Here is a 23,012-nt window from a genome sequence, read left to right as displayed (position 1 = left end):
TGTTTATGGGACACTCTGGGGTAAGTCCCTAGTGCAATTCCTGAATGTCCTCCCCTTGGCTCTTTTCCAGGGCACTGCTGGTGTGTAGACGAGAAAGGAGGGTTCATCCCTGCCTCACTGACTACCCGCTCTCTGCAGATTCCACAGTGTAAGTGAAGCCAGCAGAGCTCTCCTCCTGACCCCCGTTGGTGGGCATCACTGGCCTAGTCAGCTGTGGTTGCCCAACTGCTGGAGACTCCATGGCTCAGCCCTTCAGCTAGGCCCCGGGTGCAGCTGGATGCATTTCCCAAGTCTCTAGGCCTGCAAGCTTGCATTGACCTTGGCCCTTCCTAGTTGGAAGGCTCCCAGCTTTGCAGGTGGAAGGAAACAGCTGAGGCTTTTGAAGGAACCCTGGTTCTCCCCCTCTGTACACCTGCTGGGCAGTTTCAGCCACTCCTGTAGTTTCAGCAATCACCTTACATCTGAACCTGCAGCCCCAACCCCTCTCCTGAGGCTCAACAGTGTGTAATCCACAGTCCACTTGACATCTCAAAGCTGGCATGTCCCACATGAGTCTTTGTCCTCTGAGGTTCTACCTCTCTGTGAAGAGCACCTGCATTCACCCAGGCCCATGACCCTGAAACCTGGGGTCAGCCTGGGATCCCCTCTTTCCCTTGGCTCCCACGACCAGTCCTTTATGAACACCTCTCTCTCCCACAGGCCCGACAACCTGCGAGAAATCTCAAACCAGTGGGTTGATTTCCAGTTGGAAACAGGCTAGATCCCAAGGAAACCCATCTCCAAAAGACCTGTTCATCCCAGCCTGCCTAGAGGTAAGGTTCTGGAAGCACAGGATTGGAGCCGGGACTTGTCCCCGCTGGCCGAAGATGATTTTTCTTTTTGTTCAATACATTCAGCTTAGTTAAAAGCTCACATGGCGTTCTCAGCCTGGGTGTTTGTCTGGGCCTGCTAGAACCTGGTTCTGTGACCTTGGGCCATTTACTTACCTTTTCTGTGTCCCAGTTTGTTTTGTTTAATCATAAGATCAGGCCACATTTTGTCCTAGCTAATGCTAGGATTGTTTGGAGATTCCAAGGAAATATCTTTCATAAGAACTCTTTGAAAAATAAACAAAACATGCTATCATGTTTCTCCTAAAGGCATCTTGGCCAAGGCCCTATGCTCACTGCGTCCCAGGTTCTCAACACACACGGAGGACACCAGCCTCTTTCCCTCCCCAGCTCCCGGGGTGATTGTAACAACTCATAATTCAGCAAAGTACTGATGTAGAGCTCCTAGAGAAAGAATTTATGCCCAGAACTTAACCACTTTCTTGCCAAGTGAGGGAAGTCTCTGGGCCTCAGTGTCCTTTTTCTAAAATAGGATGGTAGGAACACCACCACCCACTCTGCTCAGCTTCCAAGGACGTGATGAGAAGCAGATGAAACAGCAGTGTTGAAACTCATGAAACTAGACAGTGATAAGCAAAAGTTTCCTTATTATTGTTTGGTACTATAAACATGGACCCACTGAAGAATCATTTCATAGAGAAATTGTCAATATCATTTAGTGTTTTTTTATCTTGGCTGGAAAGCACCTACTGTTGGAATACAATTCTGCTTCTTCCTGGGCACTGATGCTTACACAGAGAGAAGGAGAGGGAGAAGCCACAATGTCCAATGGTGGGAAAAGTGATTCCAGAGCAGAGCTTAGAGGCACTCTGAGGTGTGATTTGCAAGGCCAGTTCCTGTGGAGATTCTAGTGCTTGTCAAAATCATTTCTGGAATTAGTGAGGTTGGTCCAGGAGCGTGGCTAGGCTTTGGGTCTAGATGGGTTTGGGCCTGGACCTGACCTGTTTCTCACTCACCAGCTGCGAGGCGATGCCCCACTTTCCCTCTCTGAGAGAGCTGCAGTTTCCCCCACCCAAAAGTGGGAGAACCATGGTCTATGCCTCACGAGGCTGTTGTAGCCGTCAATCAAATGATGCATGTAAAGGACTGGGAACAGGAGAGCACCTCTCCCCACCTCCGCATCTCTCCATGTGGAAAAGCCATCACCTGTTGTTTTGGAAGGGACACTTTTGACATCTGCCAGCAGCAGGTTTACCACTAGAGCATCTTGCCCACAGTGACTGACATGACCTTGGCTTTGTCTCAGACAGGAGAGTATGCCAGGCTGCAGGCATCGGAGGCTGGCACCTGGTGTGTAGACCCTGCATCAGGAGAAGAGTTGCTGCCTGGCTCGAACAGCAGTGCCCAGTGTGAGTGGCAGCCCCTCCCAGCATGGCTTCTCACCTCTTCTGTGGGGCACTGAGTGTGGAGTCCAAAGAGCTGGCTTCATGTCCCAGCTCTGCCTCTTCCATAGCTGTGGGGGCACAGCTGCTGACCTCACTATGCCTCAGTTTTCTCATCTATGAAATAGGGGCAATATTCCCCCACTTCTGCAGATTCTTGGGAGAAGCAAACATGGTAGGGAGCAGGCTGTGCTTTGTGTCTGAGAAGTGCAAACTAACATTGGTTCGCATCAAAGGGGGTCCTAGGGCTTTGGAGGGCTGGGCGGATGTGTGGCCCTACAATCTGGTTTCCACAGTGAAACCCAGGTGATGTCCCCAAAGGATGATATGCAGATGTCCCTCTTCTGCCGAAACACCATAAATGCTCCCATTATCCTCGGGGCCATGCTCGAGCTCCCTGGCATGACTCGAGGGCCCTACACATCTTGCTCTGGTGTGTCTTCTTCGGCTTCTCTTTCTTCTCCATCAGTTGTGCTTCAGGGTGCAGTTGTGATAAATTCTGGTCAGACTTTTGAAAAATGAAGACACTTTCTTCCACCTGGGCCTTCAGGCGTTCTGGCTGTGCCACCTGCAATATGTCCGTCTATCCCCTCCCCACCCCTTACTTGACAAATTTTTGCTCAGACCACACATCTGTCCCTCCAGGAAGCCTCTGCTGGCCTCTGTCTTCCTCTATAGGCTCCTACACTGCACTATTGTTGCCTTTATTTCACAGAACTGTACCTGCTCGCGTACTTGTTAACTCTCCTTTAAGACTCCAAGCTACTTGAGGGCAGGAAGTGGAGAGGAGACAGTACAGAGCTGAGCCAGGCCTAGTCTTTGCCTTGTTGCCATTCAACCTCCTGGTGGGGAGGCAGCCCCAGACCCCTGGAAGACCCTGCAGGCAGGTGGACTGAGGGTGGCCGTGGGTGGTGGGGAGGGTGATTGGGCATCTGAGCAGGGAGTGGTCACTGGGTCCCCAGCTCATCTGGTTTGTCTCTGTATCAGGCCCAAGCCTCTGCAATGTGCTCAAGAGTGGAGTCCTCTCCAGGAGAGTTGGCCCAGGCTATGTCCCAGCCTGCAGGGAAGAGGATGGGGGCTTTTCCCCAGTGCAATGCGACCAGGCCCAGGGCAGCTGCTGGTGTGTCACGGACAGTGGAGAAGAGGTGCCTGAGACGCGCGTGGCCGGGAGCCAGCCCGCCTGTGAGAGTAAGTCATGACCCCCTGGGGGAAAGACAAGGCCTGCATATCTGTTCTTTGATCCAGACTGAGTGAAGTTCTAGAGAAACTGGGAAGGCAGGGGCGGGAGGGGAGACAGGAAGCGCAGGAGGGATGGAGTTGTGGTTGAGTCCCTTCGTGTGAAAACCTACATCTATTTTCTGAAGACGCTCCTTCTGGGAACTGAAATCAGAAAGAGCCTGGGCAGGGAACTTCTGGAACTGGCACCTCAAGAAGCTTGGGGGCTGTCCTGCGCAGGAGTTTTGGGTCTTATTCTCTGTGTCCTCAGCTGGGGAGAAGGACCGTGGTTGCAGGATCTCAGTGTCATGGTTCCATCCTCACTGGGGCCCTTCAGGAATTTGTGGAGGTGTTGACTTGTTTATTTTTATTTCTAGTTTAAAAAATTTAGTGAATGTCAAATATTGAAATATACATCCCATCAATATATAGAATGTTGAACTATATTGTTAAATATTAAAATATATTGTTATCAATTTTTAACCTTTTATTTCTCCAATCTGCTCAGGTCATAGGACATTACAGTCATTTTTAAATTTATGTGAGCAGGTGGGTTAGACTATCTGTGAATTTCTTTTCAGGACAGGAAATAGAGACGTTGCAAAGTACTTATTACAAATTGGGGTGGTGGGTATGGCAGAGTTGCAAAATACTGTGCTAAATGATTCTGAGTTTGCCGCAGTTGCCTTTCTTTTGATGTTTTTATTCTTTCTTTATTTTTATTTTCTAATCTCTAAGCAACATTTTGGAACTGCAGGGAAATTTAATTAGGTCCAGTGATACTTACGGTTGATATTTGTAAAGAGATGGGAGAAGCCTCAGAAGCAGGGGTGGGAGGGAAGAGTCTCTCCACTGTCTTTGCGGGGGCTGCTTTCCAGTTTTGTCTGTACTCCCTCCTGCCCTGAACCTGTGCTGTGCCCAAGGCTCTTACCACACACCGTTTCCCCCAAGTCCTGTTTTGCTCCCCTCTGCATGGGGCCCTGCTTCATCTGCATCTTGACTCTCAGCTGCTATCACCATGCAGAATACACAGTAGGTGCTCTGTGGATATGTATGAGTGCAACTGCCCGCCCTGTGCTTCTGAAATAAGGAGAGAAGTGAAGAGTCCACCTTAAGTCAGACAAAATCAACATTCAATTTCCAGGTCTAGGAGTGGTCTGCACTGAGACCCAGGACACAGACCGGTGTGGCCTCCTCCAGGAACACGTCTGGAGCACAGCTCCTTTAGCGCTTAGGAAGACTGTATGTGGCTTGGCCATGTAGGATTCCATGACATAGCTCCTGTGTACAGATAACCTGTTCAAAGGTGCTTTTCACATCCCTTATCCCATTTTTTGCCTTCCAACAATGCAAGTAAATAGATAGAGGTCTCCTATCTCCCCATTTTTCAGATGGCAGAGCTGAGGCTCAGAGAGGTTCATGAACATGTCCAAAGTCACACAGTTAGCAAGTAGAGCAGCCAGGATTTAACCTGGAGTCTTGTTGATGAAACCCTGTGCTGTACAGCTGTAAGGGCTTCAGAAGAAGACAGGAGGAAGGCTCCAGAAGGTCATTTAGTGACCTTCTTGAATGAAGAAAGAAAAAAGATAAGTATGTCCAAACAAAGAGCTTTGGCCTCCTCTTCTTATAAGGGAGCAGTTCTTCATTGGCTGAGTTGTTTTTAAGACTGGGGAGCTAACATTTGTAAAGACGTCATTGTGGGTTTGGTAGGTGCTCACCTACTCTTCTGACCCCACTGGCCTTTGGGATTGGGCTGGAAGTCTAGGAAGATTCCTAATTCTTGCCAGGCATGGCAGGCCACTTCTGCCCCATGCAGGTGCAGATGGGATGGGCGGTGGTGGGACAGCCAGCATTGGTCTCTTCCAATTCTACAGCAGGGCAAGGGAGTTTGGGCAAAGCTGAGCGATTTAATATAGTCGGTAATTTGGGACATTGCCCAGTTAAAGTGACCAGGCTCCTGTTCATGTGATCAGGAACCAAGAAACACCATTCATTTAAACACAGGAGAGTGGAATAGTCCTGGGGTCCTGGAGTTGAGGCCAGAGGCTGACCATGCTCAGTGCACCGGGAGGATGGCATTAATATGAGACGCCCAAACCTCTTCCTGCTGACTCACTGCAGACTGTGATGGAGAGGCAGGGGGCAGACAGACAGGCTTGAATGGCAGCTCCACCACTCACTTGCCAGGTGACCTTGGGCTGGTCCCCTAATCTCTGAATGTCAGTGTCCAGGAGAATAGTAGCTATTTGAGTCATTATTAGCACTAATTAAGACAATCTCTGTAAACTGTTGAGCACTGGAATTACTAATACACTTAATAAGTACATATTATTACTATTTTTTCTGGTATTACTTAGGGGCTGGACTTGCACAGATACCAAGTTGCTTCTCTCTGTATCCAATGTCATATTCATGGAAAATCCTGCCTCCGGTGGGCATTAGCCTGGTAGCTCAGAGCACAACACTTGCTGGTGTTGGGCTTTGGGTGGCAAAGTTAAGCTCTCTAGGCTTCAGGGGCCTCATCTGCAGGACATGGCTGATAACAGTCCAGCCCCACAGAGTTGCTGTGAAGATGGAGTCAATGCCTGGGAGGCCCTTGGGCAGTCCTGGCATACAGAAGACAGGCAGTGCTTGCAAGCTCTTGTAAGATGGCAGGTGGGAGCGAGCAGGTCTGGCTTCTAGTCCAATCACCAACACATGTCCCCAGGTGAGCCACTTAGCTTCCTTGAACCTCTGTTTTCCTCATCTCTAAAATAGCAATAAGGGCTCCCAGTGGTATAATTTTGGAAGGATTTCATGAAATTAAAGATTTGAAGTGTACTCTCTGGGGCTGGGCCCACTGTGGGTATTCAGTTAATTTTGGTTTCTGTACTTCGTCCTTCTCTCCTTAGCCACTCCTCCCTGGCTGTGGGGGCCAGCTGGGTTGTTCCACAACCAGGAAGTCTCTTCATTTCAGTGACATGGGGAATAAGGCTGTGGGAAAACAGGTCTGCTGGGGAGGGTAGGAGCCCTGGTAAGAGAAGCGTCAGTGTCCTAGTTGACATTTGTGACCCCAGGAGGAAAACCCCTTTCTAGCCAAATCAGATCGCTCACTGGCCCACTTCCAAAAGGCAAGGGAGAGTAAAAAAATTGAAAACAGAAAAACCACAGGTGCAGACCATTCCTGTGGGATAAGAGGGGAAACCTGTATTCACTGAGATGGGAAGGATGCTTACACACTCATTGACGCCCCACTTCTTACCTATGTACACACATGCATCTAGCACACTGGTAGAGGACGTGGATTCTGGGGCAAAGATAATGGGGTTCAAATCCTGATTTTTCTGTTTACTAGCTGTCTGACCACAGAAGAAACATTCACCCTCTGTGTACCACAGAATTGGCATCTGTGTAGGGATAATGCAACCTATCCCATAGGGTTGTGGGGAACATTATATGAACTGATATTAGTAGAGCTCTTAATGGTGTACCTGCCACGTACTACACATCCTGTAGTAGTTTTTAAGTAAATACTCCTACTAGGAGGTAGGCATTATTGCCATCTTCATCATTTAATGGATGAGGAAACTGTCACAGAGACACTAATTAATTTGCTCTAGGACCCTGAACTAGCAAATATTAGAGCCAGGATTCACAGCCTGCAGGCTGGTCCAGGGCTCACAGGTGAACTCTTGCCATCCCACTTACACTCGGGACTTGGTAAAAGACAACGCAGGAAGCCCACTGCAAATCGCAGTGCAAAATCTTGGTCAGGGACCATTGCCCTTATCACAAAAAAGCCCGGGTTTGGTTCTGGAGACCAAAATAGGTCATTCTTCCTCTTTGAAGCCCCTGAATACCCTCATATTCCTCACAGACTGCAGATTTTAAGGCATATGCTGGTCAAAAGACTGTGCCTGAGTCTGATAATGAACGAAATGTCTAATTGGTGTGAAATTGTCACACTGAGTGTTTTGCTCTTTAATTTACTCCTTTTCCCATTTACTTAACTCATATTCATTGAGCTGTGTCTGGGGCGGCTGTGTGCCTTGGCCTGGGTGAACAGAGGAGAGGTGCCCTCTTTTTCCCTGTGGACTCAACCCATGGGGTGACCAGCGTGCCACTGATTAGAGGTTCTAACAATTGACAAAAGGAAGGTCTGTGCCTGGTGGCCTGGGAATTCAAAAAAAAAGAAGACCTAAGTCTGCCTGGGAGAACCACGACAGTGTTAGGAAATGGAACGTGTTGAGTTGATATTTGAGGGTCAAAAAGGAATCTTCCAGACAGGAGCAGGCAGAAGGAAGGCTTGCAGATGTGTTCAGGGAGTAATAGATATTCCTGGAGGCATTGAGGAGCTGGAGGAGATGAGAGCGAAAAGGAAGACAGGCTCAGCTGGCACACGAGGGAGTTGAGAGCTGATATTCGGCTCTGGCATAATTTCTCTGCCAGCAGCGGGGACTGGGTGGGACGTGGGAGCAGAAAAGCAGGAGGTGAGGCCTAAATGCAGAAACCTGGCAAAGAGTGTTCGCTGGTAGTTCAGGCAGAAGATGAAGGATGTCTAAATGAGGGTGGTGGTGGTGGGAACGAAGAGATGTGGAGCAGGTGTGAACCGTGACCAAGACAGAGGAGATGAACCCTGCAGGAAGGCCACCAGGTTGCTGGCTTGGGATGGCTAGGTGGCTGGTGGTACTTGCTCCTTGTGCCTGGGACACTGAGGCAGGGGCAGCAGATACTAAGTTCAGGCCTGGACGGTGAGCTTTGAGATGGAGAGACCAGGTGGTAACTAATTGGCTTTAGAGATGAGAAGAAGCTCAAGAATGCCTGAGCTGGACATGAAGCTACACGAGGCATTCATGCTAAAGTGTTTGTTAAGACTGAGAGCAGATGGGCTCATTCAAGTAGAGGGCAGGACAGAGAGGAAGGGGAGCAGGCCCAGGCCAGGCCCTGAGAGCTTGACAGGTCCAGGGAAGGGGAGAGGAGGAGGGCCCAGTGTGAGTGAGAAAAAGATGCCCACAAACAGGCGTGCTCAGTCCTCCCGAGGCTGGGCAGGTGTCCACCATGGCTCCACTTCCCTTCTTCCAGGCCCGCGGTGTCCGCTGCCGTTCAACACGCTGGAGGTGGTTGGTGGAGCAATCCTGTGTGAGACAGCCTCGGGCCCCACAGGGGCCGCCATCCAGCAGTGCCAATTGCTGTGCCGCCAGGGCTCCCGGAGCGTGTTTCCAATGGGGCCATTGATATGTAGCCTGGAGAGCAGACGCTGGGAGTCACAGCTGCCTCAGCCCCGGGCCTGCCAACGTGAGTGGCCTCAGGGCGTCTATCCTGCACCCCGCTCCCTCTCAGGGCTAGGGCTGGGACTGAGATGTGGAGGCATGGTTGCTCCATTTTCCCACCCGAATGTAGCATGTTCATGGTAAGCCAGGTGGCACCAAGAGGTGAGAGAGAGTCCCATGGAGCATTTTCTTCTAGAAGGAGCAGATGTCCTTCACAGACTGACCCCTGGAGTTAGGCTTTCTTTGTGCCTTCTCTGGAACCATCTGCTCCTTGAGAGAATTGGCATCCTTCCAACTTTCTTGAGTTGTCCTGGATTCAGGAAGAATACTGGGCAGGTCAGTGCTCCAACATCTGTATAGGTGGCTGACATGCTCAGAGCTGCTCTCTCAGCCTCTGAGTGACCCTGTGCCATCAGCCTCTCCCCAAGACCACCTAGACTTCCAGGGCTAATGCCTGGCTTAGCAGGGGGCCCTGGACTCTGCTCCAAGTAGGGCATCATCCTGATTGCTGGAACCTGTGTAAGTTTCAGCCCTCTTTCCCAGTGCTCTGACCAGAGCTCCTTTTGCCTTGTCACGCACTGAACCCACTCTGGGACCTGGCACTTGGTCCACCCAGTGCAGTGGGAAGGGAATCTGGGAGGGAGACCAAGATCCTGGGACTGTCAACCCTAATGTTCTCCAGAATTCTTAACATGAGGTCTTAACATGAGGGAATCTGGGAGGGAGACCAAGATCCTGGGACTGTCACAAGGCTCTGGGTGGATGCCAGAGTGTCAAGGAGAACATTTGTTGCAAAGCACTGTGGGCTATAGAGGGTGCCCATCCAGAAAATTCAAAATGTGATTTGGATAAACAATGGCCTGTCACTTTGGCTATGCTGAAATCAAGACCAGGATGGTCACAATTGACCCTAGAGCAAAGGACTTTGGGGAAAAGAGGCCCAAACCTTGAGCTTCTGAAGTTGAATGCAAGCTGCTGTGCATGATTGTTCAGGTTGTGCACTGAACAGCCTTAGAGAATGCCATTCACTCCCATCAACTATGATGTCTATTCTCAACCTGAAAAAACATATAGAGTGGCCCTGTCTGTATGCAAGATGTCATGGACGATTTTCCAAGGAGAATGTCCAGGACCCCAAAATGTAAAGCACCCTGGTTTGGAGGATGAGGCAGGACTGAGCTTTCTGTGAGGATGCTCAGTAATTTCAGAGACAAGCTGTTATGCTGGAAAGTACTTAGACTCACAATGACAATGCAAATGGCAGTGCTTGTGTGTTTCCAGCTAAATGAGGAAGGGTTATTTTTGCAGGGGAAAACCTAAATAAAGAAAACAACTCCTTAGGCCTGTTGCCTCTGTCTGCTGACCTCTGGTGCTTGCCTGCAGGGCCCCAGCTGTGGCAGACCATCCAGACCCAAGGGCACTTTCAGCTCCAGCTCCCGCCGGGCAAGATGTGCAGTGCTGACTATGCGGGTTTGCTGCAGGCTTTCCAGGTTTTCATATTGGATGAGCTGACTGCCCGCGGCTTCTGCCAGATCCAGGTACGTGCCTGGCCTTCCCCACAGTGAGGGCTTGGACTGAACTCAGGGTTACCGTGTCAGAAAACCTGAGGGCTCACATTAACCTGAGGGTTTGAGTTCAACCCTCACTATTTTATCAATGTGCAAACTGACCAGAAATGGGAAGTAGTTTGGCCAAGGTTAATTACATAGCAGCAGAGGCAGAATCCGTACCCATCTCATCATTGGCCATTCTTTCTACATAAAGATGTCAAACATTTACTGAGCACTTAATATGGGCATCCTGTGGTGTAAATTAGCTAATGCAATCCTCATAGGGACTTTATTATTATTGCTATCGTGCATATGAGGAAAATGAAGACCAGAGAGCTGGAAGACTTGTTCCAGAGTCATACAACCAGGAGAAGGTAGGGCCAGGCTGGCTGACTTGATCACAGAGCTATGATCACTGTGTAGCACCTCCACCACCCATAGAGAAAGAGCTTGGGAACATGGGGCAGGAAGGCTAAAACCTCACAGTGTACTCTGCGCATCACAGTGTTAGATGTGTTTCTTAACAAACCCGAGAGGAGGCATTATGGATCCTCCCAGGAAGAAGAGAATATTGCATGCCACCTGGAAAGGCATCCCACCGTACAAAATAGAATTTTTCAGCTGTGTAACACATGAGGGCTTTGGTTATTTGAAGTCACAAGTGTTTAAAGGAGTCTTTAAAGGTTGCTCAGTTAAAGAAATCAGTTTTTCTGCTCAAAGTTTGTTAAATCTTCAGAGCAACTCATTTTTGGGACCTCATGTTAAGAATTTTGGAGAACATTAGGGTTGAGCATCATATAAATTATTTAAAAAATAAAAAAAGAATTTTGGAGAACACACTTTTTACAAAACAATACACAGAGATTACTGATGTTAAAACAAACAGAGGCATGAATAGACTTTGTCCTTTTATTCAAGGAAATACACTCACAACAGTGTCAGTGATGCCTATTAATTATTGGGTGCCGTGTTTGTGGTGCCATGCTAGAAGCTCTACATTCTTTGCCTGTAATCATCACAGCACCCTGCTTGGTGGGTATCAGTAGCCTTCAATTTACAAGTGAATTAACTAAACATAAGGTGAGTTAGTTGTCCGAGATTTCTCACCCCTTAATAAGTCCCGGTCTATGTAGACCAAATTCATTGATTCGTTTATTCATTCATTCATTCACTCATTCCTACATTTAACAGATATTTGAGTGCCTATTACAGGCTAGGCACATATTTAGGCACTGAGGATAATTGAAGGTAAATAAAGCCAATACTAGTTAAAGTGGTTAGGACAGATTTTAATCAGGAATATATTATTGCAAGTGGAGAAAAGAGTTCATCATGAACTGAACTCAACCTCAGTTTGTGCAGAGGTGACTGGGCATTTTAAAAGGAGAATGAGGGAATGGGGGTGGTAAACAGGGGTTCAGTAGCATCAGGAAAGCGAAAGATTAAAAAAAAGCAGGAAAGGGAGTTAGTCCATGTAAAACCCATCTGGGTTTGCTAACTGGTACTATTGCAGCCTCCCACAGAGGCTGGAGACAGGGGCCCTATCTTCAAGTGTTTACTAGAACTAACAGTGAATTCTCTTGGCAGTCTTAAGTTTTCTAGACAGGCACTTTAAGAGGGGCTAAGGTCTTCCCAGGGGTCTGGCCTTGAGCTGTTAGAAACAATGTTAGTGCTTGTTCAAGTCTTTTGAGTTCAAGGCTGAGGTCTAGTAAGAGGGCTCAGAGGAGCCTAGCTAGAGTTTGGTTCACAACAGAGTCTTCAGGATGCAGCAGTGAACGAGATCACCTCTTTGTTCTTTGGGGAGATGGCACTAAACAAGTACCTGTCAGGTAAAGGTAACAGCTAAGAGGGGAAATAAGGCAGGCTGGGCCTTGCTTGAGAGGGAAGGTGGTGAGATGAGAGGGGTTTTACATAGAAAGGTCAGGGAGAGGCCTCCAAGAGGTGCTATTGGAAGGAACGGGAGTGAGGTAAGGCTGAGGGCCTGTGAGTTCAGGGGGAGAGGAACCCCTGCAGAAGAAATGTAAGGTCAGAGTTTCTGTGATGGGTACATACTTAGTGTGAGCCATAAAATTGAGGGAACCAGTATGGGTGAGCAGAGCAAAAGAGGGAACTGCAAATTGGGGTGTGCATGTTGAAAATGGCTCAAGGCCTTGTTGGCTGTGGCTAGGATGGTGAGTTTTATTCTGCATGTGATGGGACATCACTGAAGTTGAGAAAGTGACAGGATGATTGGAGTTTTCTAGGTTTCTTCAGCTACTGTATAGAGGGTAGACTTTGAGGGGTTCAAGGTAGGAGCAGGGGTCCTCACTGAAGCCTGAGGCCAGGCGGCAGTGCAGAACATGAGAAGCAGCAGGAATCTTGACATATTGGGACCACAGACCCCACAGGACTGGGTAGTAGGTGATGCGTCATGGGAAGATGGAGGTGTTGAGGGTGACTAAGTTTTGCATGCGGGGAATGACTGAAGACATATGTTTTCAACACGAGGAAATTAAATCTCATGCAGAAAGGAGTAAAATGTTCTGTAACTCAGGGGATTGGAGAGCTGAGGACCATGCTGAAGACAGAGATAAGGTCAGGAGGAAGTTGGGCAGGGACCTAGTCCTAATGCCTTCCTAAACAAGGTGTCAGGGTATGACCATGAGACAGAGAGCTTCTAAGGTCAGGGCTTCTAAGAAGGGAGTCGTATTCTTCAGAAGGAGGAGATGATACATAGACTTTCAAGTCAGATAGATCTGGCTCCAAACCTTGGCTCTAGCACTCCTACTAGTGTGACCTGGGCCTTCCCAGGCTTGGCAAGTCTCAGTCAATCATCTGTGAAATGGGGTTAGGAAAGCCCTCCTTGGAGGGTCAGGTTAAGTGAGATAACATACAGATCCAAAGCTCTTTCTCTTTACCCTCTGTTGAGAGCTAAGGAGGTTGTTAGTGGAGTTTTGAATACCGGCTGTACCACCTACTGGCTGTGGGATCTTAGGCAGTTTCTCAGTCTCTCAGAGGCAAATTCTCCATCTGGAATGTGGGGTAATGAGAGTCCCAACTCCATAGACTTGTTTTGGAGATTAAACTAGCTAATATGTTTAAAACACTTCACACAGGGCCTGATGAATAAAACATGTTCAAAAATCGTGCCACAGTGCCTTCTGAGAATACTTCTGGGAATAAGCCCCTGGCACACAGCAGGCTCTCATTAAATGACAACCATATGAACACCCCACATCCATGTTTTCACTTTCACCAGGGGTGTGGCACTGGGTATGGCATGTAGTAAGGTCTGGGTGCCATGGCCGTTGGGATGGATGGCATGCTGACATTCAGGCTTCGTATGCATTGGAGCCCCGGGGCTGGCTTTCAGGGCACTGTCTGCATTCTGAGGAAGGTAGATGAGGCCTCTTGTGATGAAGGCTGAGGGCCAGGGCCACATCAACTCTGAATTACTCATTGGTGACAGAGTTCACTTTGCTTCTAGAACCCTCCATTCACTCTCTAGGTACCCAAGTTTTGATAAACTGACTTCCCCTTGGGCTTTATATAAACTTTCTTGGAATTTACCTTTTGCCATCTTCTGAATTCTTGTGTCCCCCCAAAATTCATATCCAAACCATAATCCCCAACATGATAGTACTAAGGGATTTTGTGTTAGGTCATGAGAGTGCAGCCCTCATGAATGGGGTTAGTGTCCTTATAAAAGAGACCCCAGAGAGATCCTTGCCCCTTCCACCATGTGAGAACACAGTGAGAAGACAGACATTTATGAAGAGAACCTTCACCACATATGACTGGCATCTTGATCTTGGACTTCTCAACCTCCAGAACTATGAGAAATAAAGTTCTGTTGTAGATACCCAGTCTGTGGTATTTCATTATAGTCATCCAAATGCACTAAGATACCCTTTAAAAGAGGCTGATATGAAGAGGGAGAGATGAAGCTTGTGTTCAACTCTGGACCAAAGCCTGGCACTGTCACTGGGCTAACAGGTCTCTCAACCATCCATCTTTCTCCCCAACCTTGAGCAGCCTGTAGTACATCACTCACAGACATTCAGGGGCACAACTCAGCCACACTTAGGCTGGGAGGAGAGACCAGGCTGCGTAACCAACATTGAGGAGCTGGTGGATGCTATAGGGTTTCAGAGGTGTCCCACTGAATGTATGTATGGTGAAGACATTTGCAGAGTTGGCTAAAGTTGTTTCACCAGTGAAATATGGAGACTGGTCTTTGGATGCATGGAGCCCTGCTCTTCCTCCACTTATACCTCTGTACACCATGTGACCAGGGCAGGTTATTTAACTTCTCTGAATCTTGATTCCTCAGGTGTGGAAAAGGGGGTCACATTCCTTGACCCCCTGAAGTAGGGTTGGAGAAGGATTGAAGGAAGTAACATAAGCCAAGTTCTGGTTCCTGGTGTGGACCCAAAAAAACTAGCTTTCTACTCTGTGTTCTTGAGCTGAAAGTGTCTGTTTTCTTGTAGGTGAAGACTTTTGGCACCCCGGTTTCCATTCCTGTCTGCGACAACTCCTCTGTGCAGGTGGGATGTCTGACCAGGGAGCATTTAGGTGTGAATGTTACATGGAAATCACGGCTTGAGGACATCCCAGTGGCCTCTCTTCCTGACTTACATGACATTGGTATGTTTTTATGTGGTGGTACCTAGAATAAGCCATGCAGCCTTTCTGAGTCTCAGTTTTCTCTTCTGCCAAATGGAGCTAGTGAAGAAGCCCATGATGTCTTCCTGTGAAGATTATAGGGAGAGCCAATTATTTAAAAATATATAGTAATCGATAGAGTTCTTGCCAATCATTCACTAGAGTTAAATAATGTCAACAAAGAGCCTGGTTCTGTGTCATGAACAGCTTCTAATACTTCTCTTGATTTTCTGCATGCAGAGAGGTGAAACAGAATGTGTGAAGGGGACAGCAGTGTGGGCTGGGGGAGTCTTTATTGATTTTTAACTTATGTCTCGTCCACTTTGAATTGTAAAGCGTTTCAGACCACTTATACCATTTAAAACAGGGCAGTGATGATATGGATGAGTCAACAGAGGAGAGAGAGAAGAAGAATGGATTTTATGATAGCTACTGTGGGCATGTGCCATGTTCAGCTCTGAGCTTTCTGGTAGGGTAGGAAAGAGCCTATACATTTATGGCAAGAGAATGGGAGGCAACTCCATTTTCTCTTCCACCATCCGGCGACCAAACATCCAGGGGTGGGATTGGCTGGAGTTTGCCTTCTGTTCTATGAGGAAGAACTTCTGGAAAATGTTGCCAGGAAGGAGACTGCATCTCTATCATTCACTAGTTCTCAGGATAATAATCCTCTAAATAATTATTCAGAAGCATTATGAATTCTCTGGGAGCCCCAGCATTGTGAATTAGGGGCCCCCTTCTATCTTTCTCCAAAGGGAGCCTGGATAATATGGGTATGTTGGGAACTGCTAAAGCATGACATGTTTATTGCTTGTTTCAATCTTGAGGTAGCGAGATTGGAGGCTATGGGCTGGCTCTACAGTAGCCTGTTACAGACAGAATGTTTGCTGTGTGCAGGGATCTGCCCCAGCTCCTGGCCTGGTGTTCGCCTGCTTTCTTCCTAGGAACTACTTATCATTTCACAGCTGGAGCCCTCTCAGTGTTTAGCTAAACACTGAGGCAGAAGGCCCAGTTGCCTCTTCAAGTCCTTGCTTTCTTTTTGAGTGGCCACTTCACATGCATTCTCTTCTAGGACCCTCACCTAGTGCAAAGAGAGCCATTCCCAAGCCATTTTTCAGATGGGAAAACTGCGGCTCAGAGATGTTCAGTGCCTCGTTAAGGGTTGAGGCGGATGAGTAGCTGGATCTTGCACCTTAGACTAGTGACTGAAGACGTGATCTCCTATGCCAATGTAGGTTGCATTGGTGCCACAGAAATGGCAGGAGCCGGGAGATCTGGGTTGGAGTCCCTACTTGTGCTTCTGACCCCTGGGTGACCTTGAGTCAGTCCATCCCCTTCTCTGGGCCTCAGTTCCTCCCTCTATAAAATGAGACACCACATGATGCCTATGTCTCATTTCAGCCTGGATATTCTAGGTGTCTCTGCCCCCTTGATCCTCCCTGGCCCTTGCAGAGAACAGTGGGGGTGACCTCTACCTTATCCTGTGTCTTACAGAGAGAGCCTTGGTGGGCAAGGATCTCCTTGGGCGCTTCACAGATCTGATCCAGAGTGGCTCCTTCCAGCTTCATCTGGATTCCAAGACATTCCCAGCAGACACCACCATCCGCTTCCTCCAAGAGGACCACTTTGGCACCTCTCCCAAGACATGGTTTGGGTGCCTGGAAGGATTCTACCAAGTCTTGACAAGTGAGGCCAGTCAGGACGGACTGGGATGTGGTAGGTCCACTCTCTCTCTGGACGTCTCCTGTGGAGCCGTGTAAGGCTTTGGGAAAGGCCACCTCAGCACTGGAGAGAGGCTACTCTGGACATCCAGGGCTGAGAATTATCCATGTAGTTAATGGATGGGCATTCATCAGCCCAGGGCTTTAAAACTCAGGGAAAGTGGTTCCTAATGGAGGTTCACTTGGGTTGCTCTTGCCTTGCCTATAAGTAGTTTGGGGGCCATTCCTAACGGGAATGTGATGCAGATTCCTTTAATGGAAGTTGTATTAGTTTCCTGTTGCTGCCATAGTAAATGACCAAAAATTTTGTGGCAGAAAACAATACAGATGTATTGTCTTACAGTTCTATAGGATTGAATTACAATGCAGGCATCACTGGGCTAAAACCCACCTGTTGGCAGGGCCCGCACCCCTCCTGGAGGCCCCTGGGGAAATCTGTTTCCTCACCTTTTCCACTTTCTTGAGGTTGTCCACATATCTTGGCTGGTGGCTTCCTTTCTTGCTCATCAAACTAACAATGCTTTTGCTTTCTGACCCCTCTTCCTTGGTCACATCTCCTCTGACTCTCTTTCACCTCCAAGGACCTTAGAACTACACACAGCTGCATGATTCAGGATACTCACCTTATTCTGAGGTCAGCCAATTAGTGACCTTAATTCCATCTGCACCGGTAATTTCTCTTTGCCATGTAAGCTAACATATTCACAGACTCTGAGAACTGGGACATGGATATCTTTGGGGGGACCTTTGTCATGTCTATCACTGAAGATTCAAAGGTCTCCTGATGAAAAGCCTTCCTCCTGTGTGGGGTGAGATAGAAAGACATTTTTATGGAGCTAGAGAAAGAGAAGATGTTTCTCAGTTATTTTTTTTTCAATTATTTATATTGGTCGCAACGCAAAAGTCAAATGGCCTTTCCTTTTCTGAAATCTATGCCAAATTGTAAATTCCACATTGGATTTAAGATGCAGCTAAATCCTAACACAGAAAACAGAAAGACAACCACTTCCCACTAGCATTTATGGAGAATTCAGCAGTTCAAATTCACCTGCACAAACATTTAACTCTCACAGTAACCCCTGGTGGCAGGTCTTTTTCTCATTTGACAAAGAAGCTGGGATTCAGATCAAATGAGATTGGGCATCTGTCGTGCCCGGAGTGGGGCTGACACAGAGGAGGGACTCTAGCTCACTTAACTGGTTAATAGAGGGTGAGTAAGCCCAGGTCCTCTGGGACCAGAGCCTGTGCTCTTTCTTTCCATTCCGTCAGAGCTGCCCAAACCAAGGGGACAAGAAACAGAAGCAGGAGTGGATGGTGACACCTCAGGGTGGGTGAAACAGGGTTGTGAAGAGGGAGAGTCACATAGAAAGCACCTGCCTCCATGTTGACAGAATTTATCGTGAAAAGCCCTTGGCTTCAATGCTTGATGCTGAACTAGCAGGGGTGAACATGTGTGTGTGGTGTGTGTGTGAGTGTGTGAGTGTGTTGGTGTATGCGTGTATATGTGTGTGAGCACATGTACGATACTGTGCATGCATGTGTATGGTATGGTGTGTGTATAACTGTGTGTGATGTACACATGTATGTGTGTGAGTGTGTTTGTGTTTTTTGTCTGTATGAATGTTGTATGATATGTCTATTTGTGTATGCACACGTGTGTGCATGCACATGTGTATGTTGTGTGTGTGCGTGTTGGGAGCAGGAGCTGCAGGAGCCTGCTTTCATAGCTGCCCCAGGTGATGTACCACGGGGGTCTGGAAGCAGCCCCAGGAGGCTCCTTGGCCTCAGGGGTGCCCTCTGCAGACAGAGATGGAGGTAAAGGGAAAGCAGAGAACCTGCGTTGACTCTGTGTCTTCAAGGAAGTTCTATCCCCTCTGGGTGTCTTCCTTTCCATCCCCCACAACACACAGGTAAAATAAAGGGGTTGGCCTAGAAACCTGGTCCCAAGGTTCCTTCTAGGAAGCTCAATTATCAGTTCCTGTCAACAAGGAGATGGGAGGGACCGCTCAGCTCAACTTTGCCTGAAGGGGAAAGAGTAGGTCCTGGGAATCAGCAACTGGCATCAGGGCACGGGGCTTCCTAGGGCCCCTGTGGGAGTCACAGGACGGGGCGCAGGGAAGAGACTGCATGGGAGACCTTGCCCAGGACACGCTTGGACTGGAACAGGACTCAGCAAACCTTTCCTGTAAAGGGCCAGATGGCGATGTTTTAAGCATTGGGGGCCATACCGTCTCTGTCTGAGTGACTCAACTCAGCCATTGTGGGGAGAAATGTATGGCCGTGTTCCAATAAAACTTTATTTACCAAAACAGAAGGTGAGCCGAATTTGGCTCATGGGCTGTGGTTTGCCAGTCCTGCTCTAGATAAACCTACACTCATCTTCCAGCTGCTGCAGCCTTTAACTGACTCGAAAGGACTTGTCAATCACACCACACAGCCCCATCCCCTTACTCCTAAGGGTTGGAAAGATCCAGAATGGAAGTCTCAGAAGCAGCACCAAAAGCCCTGAATTTTCTTCAGCATCAGTTCTAGTACCTGTCCCTTACTGAGTTTTTGATATGTGTGTGGCCTTACTAGCATTTTACTATCCAGACTCAGGTGTTACTAATTCTGTCTTATGCACGAGGAACCGAGGGGCCTATAGTGCTACACAGCATTAGGAAACTGCTCTGTGAAGTCAGGTGGACTCGGGTTCGAGTCCTGACTCCAACACTTTCTCATTGTGGATCCTGGAGAAAGTCCATTATTCTCACTAGGCATCTTCTGAAAAATAGGGATAATAATACCTATTGCATGGGGTAATACCTATTGCTGTTTAGATCGCATGAAATAATGCAGAGCACAGCACTTAGTAAACTCTTGGCAAATGGTTTGTTGTGAAAATTGGCGGTGCTGAGATCTAAATCCAGCTTTGTCTGCCTCCAAGTTCTTTGTTCTGTCTTCTGCCTCACACATCTCCCTTCTCAACAAGGAGGTTCTTGGTGAAATCACACCGTCTCATTCTTGTATCTATTCTTATTGGCACTTTTCCCTCAAAAACACAGCTGTGATGTTACAAGGCAGAGCACTGTCCTGTGGCAATAAAGCAGATTTCTCTGTATCATCCTGGGGGAGGGCCAATAGGATGGCCCCCTCGGAGGGCAGTGACTCAGAGGGCCGGTAGGAAAGTCCATCCCTCGTGACTCATGTAGGCACAGTAGCCTTGATCCAGGGAATTGGCGATGGCCAGGGAGCAGAGACTGTGTTTGGATCCCTGATGGAGTCACTTTAGTTCACCCTCTTGCCTCAAGTCAGCTATATGGCTTCTCCTTGAAATTACCTGCTGGCAACCTTCATAGCAGATTAGTTTATGAAGGAGAATAACTGATAAATTATCTATATTTTTTGATATTCCATTCTGGATGATATTAACTTTCACTCATTCACTATAATTTCTTCTAATAGAGCTGGTTCCCTATGGATTTTTTTCCTGAACCAATTATGCCTGCCTGCCTGCCTTCCTTTCTCCTTTCGTTCCTTCCTTCCCTCCCTCCCTCCCTCCCTCGTTGCTTCATTCCTTCCCTCCCTCCCTCTCTCCTTCCTTCCTTCCTTCCTTCCTTCCTTCCTTCCTTCCTTCCTTCCTTCCCTTACTTCCTTTTTTTATTCTTTCCTGTCATTCATCCAAACTTTCAAAATATTATATGCCATGTTACATACTCAAGGAGAGGCAAAAAACAAAGCTCCACTCTCAAGGCAGTCACAGCCTGGTTGGGGAGAGGTCAGTGAGTATTCAGCTGGATCGTCCTGTGAAGAAGCCTGTTACATCCCAGCCAGGGTGGTCAGGGCAGGTGTGCTGGGGTAGGAAATGCTGGTGGAAGTCTTGAAAGGTGAGGAGGAATCGTTGCTCAGGCAAGAGCAGACAGAAGGTAGTGCATGTTTGTGCACGTGTGTGTGTGTGTGTGTGTATGTGTGTGTGTGTACCTGTGCTGAGGGTGCTAAAGTGAGGAAGAACATTCCCGAAAGATTAGTATAAATGCAGGGAGTCAAGAAGTTGCAGACTCTTTGGAAACAGTGCTCATAATTTGTACAGCTGGGGAATGGGGTGCGTGGGGAATGTGACAGGAGGTGGGGCCAGAGAGACAGGGACAGGCCAGGAGAGGCCTTGGAGCACAGCAAGGGGAGTGGGCTGGAGATGGGACCATGGAAGGATATTAAGTTGGAGAGTGAAAGGACCAGGTGTGGGCTGAGCCACCTTCTGAAGGGGTGAAGGACCTTTACGGTTCTTCACAGATGTTTTTCTTCAGCAGAAATGCGACTGTCACTGTTGGGGGGTTTGTGGACAAGGGTTCGCAGGAGGGGTGGCTTGACCCTAAAGCTTTGTGAGACTCTCAAACTCAAATAGGTATAACTGTCTTATTTTATTAGGCTGGTGCAAAAGTAATTATGGTTTTTGCAATTTATTTTAATTGCAAAAACCACAATTACTTTTGCACCAGCTTAATATGAAGGAGGGGTCTGAGGCTAAAGGATTTCCCAGTGATTTCAAGGGATTTAACTGATGGTCAGCACCTTTTGGTGGCAGTGGGCCCAATGGTCTTAAGAGAGCCCCTTCTCCTGAGGGAAGGGTGACAATAAGGCAGCCATGGTCTCATTCTGACTTAGAAACATGCTCTTTTGGGTGGAAAAGACTTGACGTCAGAGATGGAGAGAACCAGTGGGAGGAAACAGCGTGTGCATTCCCTGAGCACAGACAAGAGTTTGGGACCTGTGGGGTTTGCAGCAGAAGTTAAGTCCCAGCTCTCTCATTTCTGCTAGTTCCCCGCACCTTGGCTTTTGGAGGCTGGGCAATGTAGGCTGGCCGAAAGGCTTTTGTTTTCCTTCAGCGGTGAATTTGGAGGCCACTTGAAAAAAGGCCACGGTTCTGGGGTTGAAATGCTAGAGATAATCATCACCAACTTGACTCATAGAAGTAATGAAACTCCACTCTCGGAAGGAGGATATTAATTGCTCTGGGCAGACCAAAAAACACACTGTTCAGTTTCCAAGATGTGGCTCGAGTTTCCGATTTACTCAGAAATGCCAGCTACACACGCAGACCAGAGATAATAGTTGCTAAATCAACATTGGCTCCATCTCAGCACGTCCCACTCAGTGGTACTGACTTCTCTGCCAGAGGGAGGTGGCTGGATTGGAGGAAGGAACAAAGACTTTGGTTTGGAGATGAGTGAATGGAGCTCAGATCTCACCTCTGACACCTCACTGCTTGGCCAGCTTTAACCTTGAGCCTCAGTTCTCTCTAGTCTGATATGGAGATGATAACTTCCTCACAGGGTTGTGAGAAAAACACATTAAAACATCTGCACTGCGCTTGGCATATTCCATAATTTTAATTTCCCACTGCCCTTTGCTGAAAAGCATACTAGGAAGCCATGCATGGATGTCTGAGGCTGAGCTTTCTCAACTGTGAAATGGGGATGAAATACAGACTTTCCATGGGAGTGATGTATTAATGTATATAACAGGGCAATAGACTAAGTGCTGCCAACAGTGGGAGGGATTTTAGCTTCCACCTTTTACTGGGTAAAAGCTCACTTCTTCTGGAAGTTATTGGCAAACTCTCAAGAACACAACTCTGAACCAAGAAACAAAGTAAAACAACCCCCCGCTTTATTTTACCCATATTTGAAATCCCTGTCTGACCCTCTCATCTCCTACTAGCATGTCACTTCCTGGACAGCAGGAAGCTCGCTTGACTTCTTCACAGCTGCTTCCCTGCTTCTTAGAGTCTGACACACAGTAGGTTCTCAGTGGACGTTTGTTAAATGAATGAGCTCTTGAACTGGTTTGAGGATTTCCTGTACCCTGTGTGTTCCGAGATTGTAACTGTGGAGCATGTGTCTTGATTTTTAACATCATTTCTCTGTTTGTTTTTTTCTAGTTAAGTGTCCTGAAGGAAGCTATTCCCAAGATGAGGAATGCATTCCTTGTCCAGTCGGATTCTACCAAGAACAGGCGGGGAGCTTGGCCTGTGTCCCATGTCCTGCGGGCAGAATGACCATTTCTGCCGGAGCTTTCAGCCAGACTCACTGTAAGTTCTGTGGGTTGCTTCTTTGAAAGAGAAGACCTGCAATGAAATGGAACACAACAGAATTTCCCAATCTCTGCACTATTGACATTTTGGGACAGATGATTCTTTGTGCAGGGTTGGCCTGTGCCTGGTAGGATATTTAGTAGCATCAGTAGCTCTCAGATGCCAATAGCACCCCTCCCTAAATTGTGACAGTCAAACATGTCTCCAGACATTGCCAAATGTCTCTTGGGTGGAAACGGCAGGGAGAGCAAAATTACCCACCTGTGAGAACTATTGGGTACACAACATAAT

At 47.9% G+C, this 23,012-nt stretch overlaps 1 protein-coding gene across 1 annotated transcript in view; it reads left to right on the top strand.

The window, feature by feature from the left end:
- Positions 1–23,012, top strand: part of TG (thyroglobulin) — a 274,315-nt gene that overhangs the window by 31,148 nt on the left and 220,155 nt on the right. The window contains 9 exon segments of the mRNA XM_017875139.1: positions 71–148; positions 700–812; positions 2,137–2,239; positions 3,260–3,460; positions 8,549–8,761; positions 10,120–10,274; positions 14,756–14,912; positions 16,425–16,646; positions 22,569–22,718. Of these exon segments, the coding sequence (XP_017730628.1) occupies positions 71–148; positions 700–812; positions 2,137–2,239; positions 3,260–3,460; positions 8,549–8,761; positions 10,120–10,274; positions 14,756–14,912; positions 16,425–16,646; positions 22,569–22,718 (1,392 nt within the window).

This window comes from Rhinopithecus bieti, unplaced genomic scaffold (assembly GCF_001698545.2).
Source record: "Rhinopithecus bieti isolate Rb0 unplaced genomic scaffold, ASM169854v2 scaffold_7212, whole genome shotgun sequence".
In the NCBI taxonomy this organism is placed as follows: domain Eukaryota; kingdom Metazoa; phylum Chordata; class Mammalia; order Primates; family Cercopithecidae; genus Rhinopithecus; species Rhinopithecus bieti.
The sequence above is the reverse complement of the archived record's forward strand: the minus strand, read 5'-3'. Positions and strand labels throughout refer to the sequence as shown.